Consider the following 10,059-nt stretch of genomic DNA (forward strand, 5'->3'; position numbering starts at 1 on the left):
TGCTTGTCTGCCCCCCAAAACTTCTTCCTCCCCAGACTCCACTGGGTCTGCTCTTGCTGCGTCTCGCCTTGCTTCTTACTCTGTTCTCTCTTAAGCTCTTGTATGCTTCAGTAATCATATACGCCCTATCTGCGGCATCTTTCACCTCCTTTATCCTTGCTTCTTGGATCTTGAACTTTGTTTCGGGATGCATCATCTCCAAGAACTTCTCCATGACCATCAGTTGCTTCAGGTCAGCGTAAGATCCAACTCCAGCAGCCTCAATCCACTTCTGGAATCGTCTTTCCAGATCCCTTGCTGTCTCAGCAAACGTACATGCTCCAACTTTCACCATCTCTCTGAAACGCTTTCTATAAGCTTCTGGGGTTAACTGAAACGAGCGCAATATGCTGCTCTTTACCGTGGCATAATCCTGGCACTCTTCCAGTGACAATTGGGTGTATGCCTCCCTGGCTGCACCGGTCAATCTTAACTGGACCAGCTGGGCCCATTCCTCCTGTGGCCACTCCTTGATACTGGCTACTTTTTCAAAGTGCTCGAAAAAGCTCTCTGCCTCTTCGGGAACAAACAAGGGAATGTCCTTCTCCCTAACCCTAACATCTGGTGGGTGTGATACCTGGGTGGTGCTCTCTGGCAACCCATGTTCAATCCTTTGCTCAGCCAAGGTTCTATTCGCTTCTATCTGCATTTGTTTTGTTCTCTCTTTTTCTTTTTCGACTTGGGCTTTTTCTTTCTCCTGTTCCAACTCCAGTTCTCTTACTCTGGTTTTCTCTTTTTCTTTCTCCACCTCTAGTCTTGCTTTCTCTTTTTCTATTTCCAGTCTGGTTTTTTCTTTTTCCTTCTCGGCTTCATTTTTCATCTGGAGTTCTAATTTCATCTTTTCCAGCTGGAACTGTCTCTCCTTGTCCTCTCGTTGTTGCTGCATCTGGAGCTCTAACTGGAATCTCTCCAAGCTCCTATTTCGGCTACTCCTGCTACTGTGGCTACTCTTGCTGCTCCTACTCGATCCCTGGGATCTCACTTCATCCTGCCCATCATCCTCCTTTCCACTTTCAGCTCCTTTTTGGGCTCCTTGCTCTGCCGCTTCATTTTTGGCTCTTAACTGCCTCAGGATCTCATCCTTCATCCCAGCTACTTTAGATGCTTTCAAACTAAGGCCACATTTTTCTGTTATTTGTTTCAATTGATCCCTCGTGCAACCTTCCAAGTCCTCAGGCTTGCCTGACTCCACAAACGCTTGCACCTTATCCATCTTTGTCCTGTGAGTCTTCCCAAGAGAGAGAGTATACACCTGCGGTCACACAGTTTATTTCAGCAGGGGTGTACAAATCCACTCTTGGACAGGGTGTGGGTGTGTCAGTTCACTCTCCCGGACACAGGCCCCCAATTTATTATAGACTGTGGGTTGGTTGGTGTTGTCGTCGTTGATCCTTCTCTATGGACAACCCAACCCACAACTCGGCAGAGTGCTTATACTAGGAGATCACCCTTGGCGCTTCTGGCTCTTGGAGAGGGGCTCAACGTCACACGTTTAGGGGATGCGGCTCCAACACTTAGCCTCGTTGTCACGTGCACACACCCACTCGAGCCGCTGTGACTCCCCACTCTCTCCTTATGAGATATGATCTCCTCAATCCCCTATGACTTAGTAGTATTACCTCCTACCCTGTCCACGGCAGTGGTTCTTGGTTCTTTCTCTCTCTCTCTCCTTCTTTACTACCTCCTGGGAAGCCTCACTAGGACAAGGGCAAACACCAGCAAATTGTGACACATTTACTGGACAAAGCACATACACGATACATACACACATATAATAATAATGAATCCTATACTCTATAATATCACAATCAGGTTGCACTCCAACACCATCAGAACTCTATTATCAGCTTATCAAGTGGTATCCTATCTCCTGGTTCACCACCTGATACTATCAACCTCCTCAAGTTGATCAAGCCTACATACACTGTTGCACCATCAGCAAGATAACATATATATATAGAAAATCAGCATTTGAATGCAATAACATATACCAGTATAAATGTTCATTGATACTTCAGTATAAAAAACTCCTTGACATAAGAATGCCAACAGTCACTCACCTCTCACTGCGTCTTGCACGCTAATGACAACCAAACACTATCAACTCCCTATAAGTAATCCACCAGAACTTCCCCTTCCACCTCTGGAAGTTCACTACCCTATTATCCTTAGGTTCTTCCGGGCTTCACTACCAGGATCCTCTGCAGCTCCTCCAGGCTGCTATCATGAAGTTTCCTTGAGCAACTACGGTGCTTCACCCTTCTGCTAGGGTCCTCCACAGCTCTCTTGGCTGCTACACCATGAAGTTTCCCCGAGCAACTATGGTGCTTCTCCACCTCTACAGAAGCACGTGACACTCCTCTTCACTGCTGCTTCTCCTCACAGCTCGAGGTCCTCTGCTCCACTGCCTTGGAGTCTCATCAGCTACTTCATCTGCTGGCTTCGGAGTTCTCAGCAACTTCTTCCCCAAAAGACAAACCTGCAACCCATCGACACTCCAATAAAATGTTCCCCTTTAACACATAAACAAAAATAACCACACAATATGCTTGCCTCAAACCTCTATCTGTTCTCTACATACAGTGAGAGTGGACTCCCCCGTTTTGGGCAGGTCCATACTCCACCTCGCCTGGCGGCGGTCCTCACTCGCTGGGAGGGTCTTCCTCCGTCAAGAGCCAGGCTCCCTCAGTCGTCCGCCAGCGCTCAGAGGGGGCGGACGTCGCTCCGTGCTCCTCCCTCTTCACTCTCCTATTTCAGGCTTTCTGCCTTATTAAAACATGTCTAACTTATAAATAAACATTGCTACCGTCGCTGGGCACACGACCAACTACAAGTGATCACTATGAACTGGCGTATATCGTGCTTACCACAGATTAACTGATCGAGGGCGCTTTTCCTCTGACGGCGTCTGGTCAGGGCGCTCCACACAGCCCACGAAAATGCCTCTGAGTAGCTTATTAAACTCTGCTCGTCGACCAGGACTTGATACTACAACGTTCCCAGCTCGGTTCCACAGCTGGCACGTCTACACACTTCTCTTCTCTTCGAGATATATCACTAGGGGTTCCCTTCTGGCGGGAGCTCAAATGGAGCGCGGCTTCCCCCTGCGATGTCTGGCACTCAAGTGAGGTCAAGGTCCTCCGGAAGCGAGCCTCACGCCTCCAGCAAAATGTCCACATCTCCTCGCCAGTCATTTATCTGTTTTCTTCTTCATTGCCCATGATCTCAAACTGTTATACATATCCAAGCAACTATTTTACATATGCGTTATCACCTCAATATTCGCTAGACCTTCTAATCAGGTCAGGCTTGACGAATAACTCTCAAGGAGGGAGACTCGTTTCTCCTGTAGGCTGAGATCATAACAGTAGCTAATGTTCTGCTGTATGAATGTGTATGAAACTGCACAACATTTTAGAACCCGCCCTTGGAATTCTCATTTTAACTTTGTTCACCACATACGCCCTTCTTACCGTATTATTTTATGTTGCAGCATGTGACAGGCTTGGAACATTGTAATTTCCAGTTTTATATGTTAGCCATGTTGCACCCAACATTCTTACACCATGCTCAACATTGCCAGCCAGGATGACGAGGTACCTCGTAGTCCTCATTCACACTTTACCAATTTTTACACTAATATGTCAAATATAAACTACTGTAGTATGAGCGGGGTAGGTATAATGAGGTGTGAGTGTAGAAGGTATAATGAGGGATGAGTAGAAGGTATAATGAAGTGTGAGTATAGAAGGTATAATGAGGTGTGAGTGTAGAAGGTATAATGAGGTATGAGTGTAGAAGGTATAATGAGGTATGAGTGTAGAAGGTATAATGAGGTATGAGTGTAGAAGGTATAATGAGGTATGAGTGTAGAAGGTATAATGAGGTAAGTGTAGAAGGTATAATGAGGTATGTGTAGAAGGTATAATGTGGTATAAGTGTAGAAGTTATAATGAGGTATGAGTGTAGAAGGTATAATGAGGTATGAGTTTAGAAGGTATAATGGGGGATGAGTAGAAGGTATAATGAAGTATGAGTAGAGGGTATAATGAGGTATGGGTGTAGAAGGCATAATGAGGGATGAGTTTAGCAGGTATAATGAGGGGTAGAAGGTATAATGATATAATGAGATATGAGTAGAAAGTATATTGAGGTATGAGTGTCGAAGTTTAATGAGGTATTAGTGTAGAAGGTATAATTAGGTATGAGTATAAGGTATGATGGCATAATGTGGTATGAGTGTAGAAGGTATAATGAAGTATGAGTGTAGAAGGTATAATGGAATAATGAGGTATGAGTGTAGAAGGTATAATTATGTATGAGTAGAAGGTATAATTATGAGTAGAAGGTATAATGACATAATGAAGTATGAGTGTAGAAGGTATAATAGTAAAATAAGGTTTAAGTAGATTTGGTGCAATAAAGTATGAGTGGTGAGGGTATAAGATGGTATGAATGAAGTTGGTATAACAAAGTATGACTCGAGTGTGTATTATAGTATAGGAGTTGATGTAAAGCTTTATGAATGGATTAAATATATTGAGGTGTGATTCCAATATGGTAGGTATAATGAGGTATGAGTGAAACAGATTTAAATGTTAAAAGAACTCATCGTCAAAAAATGACTGGTAGTGACTATTGACGGAACGTAAAAAATGAGCTGCTGTTCTCGGAAAAAGTTCACGTTCAGTTCTAATGGAATACTACAATGGGCATGCCAAAAACTGGAACAGTGCTTTGCAACAAAACAACATCTTTCCCAGGCCTAATATGCAACATCATTGGCAAAGTTTGATAGCCATATGTGCTATATTAGGCTTAAGAAAGTTAAAGTTTGGTTGTTGCATTCTTTCTCGTGCCCCCTACGAGATTACTAGTTCAAAACGCGTTCGTTTTTTAGTGAAACAGTACTTTTGTACATTCTACTGATTGTTGTTATCAGTGCTAATATTTGTTATTGATAAGATGGAGGTAAACAGCTATAATGATGGAAGTTTGTTAGATGAATGTTGCTTCTATTCTAAGATCCAAAAAGTTCACGTTACTGGTAATGTATTACTTTAATTATAATATAATAAATATTTTGCACATACAGTATCTCTGTATGTATAAAAGAGTATGGCTGTTTGTTTGTCCAAGGTTAGAAGGCAAATGCTTTGGGGTTAACCGCACTAAACTTTGTATAATGACCTGTCGGAGTCATGGGACAGTCATAGGTGGTTGGAGGAGGGGAAATAATTGAAGTTCTGTCATTCATTATATTTCCATAATGTGATATTTTCATGCAGAATGTTCTAATGACAGATTTGCCTTCTGGAGGCTCCCAGCACTTGGCACAACCTTTCGGTGTCGAGCCGACCATCACACGTTACTCCTTCTAAAATAGTAAAATCTAGTTGTATCCATTTTACCCAATTTGAGACTTGAAAATCCCAAGGGTCAGCAACTTTCTTCTCTTTCGCTCCAGGACTATCAAAGAAGCCTATCACGAATACTATGATAAGACCTTGGAGGAGAGCATCGAGGGAAACACCTCTGGACATTTCCGTCATTTCCTGCTTAATATATGCGATTGTAACAGAAAGGAGACGCCTTGTGACTCTGAAACGGCAAAGAAAATAGCCAAGCAAATAGCAGAAGCACTTTATGAAGCAGGTTAGTCCATCTCTGTACCTTCATCCACCACTCTCTAACCCCACTCCCCCCACCTCCCCTCTCATACCACCTTTCACACCAGGAACACGATTCATCAAGTATTTACGAAACGTGTACATCTTTCCTTAATTATTAGCGGCTTTGTTTACATTTTTTAGCAGTTTACAACATATAAAAGTTAACAAACCAAAGTTATTGCTATAAAAACCTCGTAGTGGTACGGAGGTCATAAACTGTTCATTACATGTACACAAATACGTTATGATAAAGGAAACGTGTACAGGTTTGGTAAGTGGCTGCATAAATGCCTGATCAATCCTAGGCGTGGTCTTTCATCCCGCCGACCACTTTCCCTCCTGACTCGCCCTGTCAACTTGGCTTGCACACACACACACACACACACACACTCTCCTCATTAGTCAAACCCACATCCCAGGTAGGTTTACTGATTATCGGTTCCAGCGCTTCTTTCCTCATAGTTTCCTTCACTCACCATCACTATAACTATTATTTAATTCACTCTCACTCCTACCAGTCTCCTCTAACACATCAATCATCCTCTCAGGAGATATTCATAAATATCTTACCCATTCTGTAGCCGACGCTAATCTTCCTCCCGAGATACAGAAATATTTTACTCATTCTGTAGCCGACGCTAATCTTCCTCTTGAGAGAGTATAGCCTGGTTCTGCCTTCTGATCTGCTGCCTCATGAGTCAGCTACCCGTGTTGGCTGACTAAGTCAGCTACCCGCACTGGGTGACTGTTTCATGAGTCACGCTGGCTGAGTGACTCATGAATCAGCTACCCACGTTGGTTGACTGACTCATGAGTCAGCTACCCACGCTGGTTGACTGACTCATGAGTCAGCAACCCACGCTGACTGACTCATGAGTCAGCTACCCACGCTGGGTGACTGACTCATGTGTCAGCTACCCACGCTGGTTGACTGACTCATGAGTCATCTACCCACGCTGGCTTAGTGACTCATGAGCCAGCTACCCACGCTGGCTGACTAACTCATGAGTCAGCTACCCACGATGACTGACTTGACTCATGAGTCAGCTACCCACACTGGCTGACTGACTCATGAGTCAGCTACACACGCTGGTTGACTGACTCATGAGTCAGCTACCCACACTGGCTAACTGACTCATCATGAGTCAGCTACACACGCTGCTTGACTGACTCATGAGTCAGCTACCCACACTGACTGACTCATGAATCAGCTACCCACGCTGGCTGACTGACGCATGAGTCAGCTACCCACGCTGGTTGACTGACTCATGAGTCATCTACCCACGCTGGCTGAGTAACTCATGAGTCTGCTACCCATGCTGGCTGACTGACTAATGAGTCAGCTACCTACGCTGGCTGACTGACTCTTGAGTCAGCTACCCATGCTGGCTGACTTGACTCGTCAGTCAGCTACCCACGCTGGCTGACTGACTCATGAGTCAGCTACCTACACTGGCTGACTGACTCATGAGTCAGCTGCTACACTGGCTGACTGACTCATGAGTCAGCTGCCACACTGGCCGCCTGAATCATGAGACAGCTACCCACACTGGCTGACTGACTCATGAGTCAGAGGCCACACTGGCCGCCTGAATCATGAGACAGCTACCCACACTGGCTAACTAACTCATAAGTCAGCTACCCAAGCTGGCTGATTGACTCATGAGTCAACTACCCATGCTGGCTGACTGACTTATGAGTCAACTACCCACGCTGGCTGACCCATGAGTCAGTTACCCACGCTGGCTGACTGACTCATGAGTCAGCTACACACGCTGGTTGACTGACTCATGAGTCAGCTACCCACACTGGCTGACTGACTCATGGGTCAACTACCCATGCTGGCTGACTGACTTATGAGTCAACTACCCACGCTGGCTGACTGACTCATGAGTCAGCTACCCACGCTGGCTGACTGACTCATGAGTCAGCTACCCACGCTGGCTGACTGACTCATGAGTCAGCTACCCATGCTGGCTGAGTGACTTATGAGTCAGCTACACACGCTGGTTGACTGACTCATGAGTCAGCTACCCACACTGGCTGACTGACTCATGGGTCAACTACCCATGCTGGCTGACTGACTTATGAGTCAACTACCCACGCTGGCTGACTGACTCATGAGTCAGCTACCCACGCTGGCTGACTGACTCATGAGTCAGCTACCCACGCTGGCTGACTGACTCATGAGTCAGCTACCCATGCTGGCTGAGTGACTTATGAGTCAGCTACACACGCTGGTTGACTGACTCATGAGTCAGCTACCCACACTGGCTGACTGACTCATGGGTCAACTACCCATGCTGGCTGACTGACTTATGAGTCAACTACCCACGCTGGCTGACTGACTCATGAGTCAGCTACCCACGCTGGCTGACTGACTCATGAGTCAGCTACCCACGCTGGCTGAGTAATTCATAAGTCAGCTACCCATGCTGGCTGAGTGACTTATGAGTCAGCTACTCACGCTAGTTGACTGACTCATGAGTCAGCTACCCATGCTGGTTGAGTGACTTATGAGTCAACTACCCACCTTGGCTAACTGACTCATGGGTCAGCTACCCACGCTGGCTGACTGACTCATGAGTCAGCTACCCACACTGGCTGACTGACTCATGAGGCAGCTACCCACACTGGCTGACTGACTCATGAGTCAGCTACCCACACTGGCCGACTGACTCATGAGACAGCTACCCACACTGGCTGACTGACTCATTAGTAGCTACCCAAGCTGGCTGATTGACTTATGATTCAGCTACCCATGCTGGCTGACTGACTTATGAGTCAACTACCCACGCTGGCTAACTGACTGACTCATGGGTCAGCTACCCACGCTGGCTGACTGACTCATGAGTCAGCTACCCTACGCTGCCTGACATATTTACTGGTAACCTGTCACGGTCCCTATGTTTACTGGTAACAACCTATCACGGTCCCTATGTTTACTGGTAACCTGTCACGGTCCCTATGTTTACTGGTAACAACCTGTCACGGTCCCTATGTTTACTGGTAACCTGTCACGGTCCCTATGTTTACTGGTAACAACCTATCACGGTCCCTATGTTTACTGGTAACAACCTGTCACGGTCCCTATGTTTACTGGTAACCTGTCACGGTCCCTATGTTTACTGGTAACAACCTGTCACGGTCCCTATGTTTACTGGTAACAACCTGTCACGGTCCCTATGTTTACTGGTAACAACCTGTCACGGTCCCTATGTTTACTGGTAACCTGTCACGGTCCCTATGTTTACTGGTAACAACCTGTCACGGTCCCTATGTTTACTGGTAACAACCTGTCACGGTCCCTATGTTTACTGGTAAAAACCTGTCACGGTCCCTATGTTTACTCGTAACAACCTGTCACGGTCCGTATGTTTACATATAACAAGTCAGCATCAACTGTGGGATAATGTATAATGTTTACAATTCCAGGTGAAGACAAGCCGTTAACTGATGAGAAATTCATCTATATTATGACACGCTGCTCCTTCTATCTCCTGCGCTTTGGCTTTGAAGAATACAATGATACTAAGGACAGGAATTTTGGTGACTTTATAGAGGCCGAGTGCTCCGAAGGCATAAAATATAGCTTGATGACGCTCTGTAAGTACTCATTCTTTCCATTTATATCTACTGCAGCCTCTTGTCCAGTCATTATTTTTTTCTATTATAAATCCATTCTTATATCAAATTATTACTACTCATTCCCTCTACTGTTTATTATTTTCCTGTTGCTTGATGACGGTTATAATCATTATTAAATTTGTTTTCTACGCTCAAGCTATACAATACAGATTAAGTAATCTTGTGCAACAGACCTCATCATCATGAACCGAGCTGAGTTCTTCGCTAAGGAGCTGCACGAAGCGATGAGGGAAATGGGCACCAAGGACAAGGCGATCATTCATTCGCCTGGTGGTGTCCCGCTCCGAGATAGACCTGGGCAATATCAAGCTCGAGTACCAGAAACTCTACGACAGGACTCTCGTTTCAGAACTTGTGGTTAGTGTGCAGTGTGCAGTTTGGGGATATTTTATGGTATTAGAGGGGTTAATGGGATTGGTAGGAATGTATTATAATAATGGGAATACAGGGATAGCTGCTAAATATTCGTACGTTCGAGTAATGACAGCTACCTACCACTGGTATTATGGTACAAGGACACCTAGTTGCTGCATTGATGTACAATTGCAGCTAGTTGCTGCATCGATGTACAATTGAAGCTAGTTTCTGCGTGGATGTACAATGGCAGCTCTTTTTTTTTTTTTTTTTTTTTTTTTTTTTTTTTTTTTTTTTTTTTTTTTTTTTTTTTTTTTTTTTTTTTTTTTTTTTTTAGTAGATATAT

General features: G+C 45.0%; 1 protein-coding gene across 1 annotated transcript in view; it reads left to right on the top strand.

Annotated features, from left to right (window-relative positions):
* LOC123767229 (annexin B9) overlaps positions 1-10,059 on the top strand; it is a 42,942-nt gene that overhangs the window by 24,342 nt on the left and 8,541 nt on the right. Inside the window, exons 4-6 of the mRNA XM_069304721.1 lie at positions 5,507-5,694; positions 9,147-9,317; positions 9,531-9,716. Coding sequence (XP_069160822.1) covers positions 5,507-5,694; positions 9,147-9,317; positions 9,531-9,716 — 545 coding nt within the window. The remainder of the gene's footprint in view (positions 1-5,506; positions 5,695-9,146; positions 9,318-9,530; positions 9,717-10,059) is intronic.

The sequence above is a fragment of the Procambarus clarkii genome, chromosome 53 (assembly GCF_040958095.1).
Source record: "Procambarus clarkii isolate CNS0578487 chromosome 53, FALCON_Pclarkii_2.0, whole genome shotgun sequence".
NCBI classification, from domain to species: domain Eukaryota; kingdom Metazoa; phylum Arthropoda; class Malacostraca; order Decapoda; family Cambaridae; genus Procambarus; species Procambarus clarkii.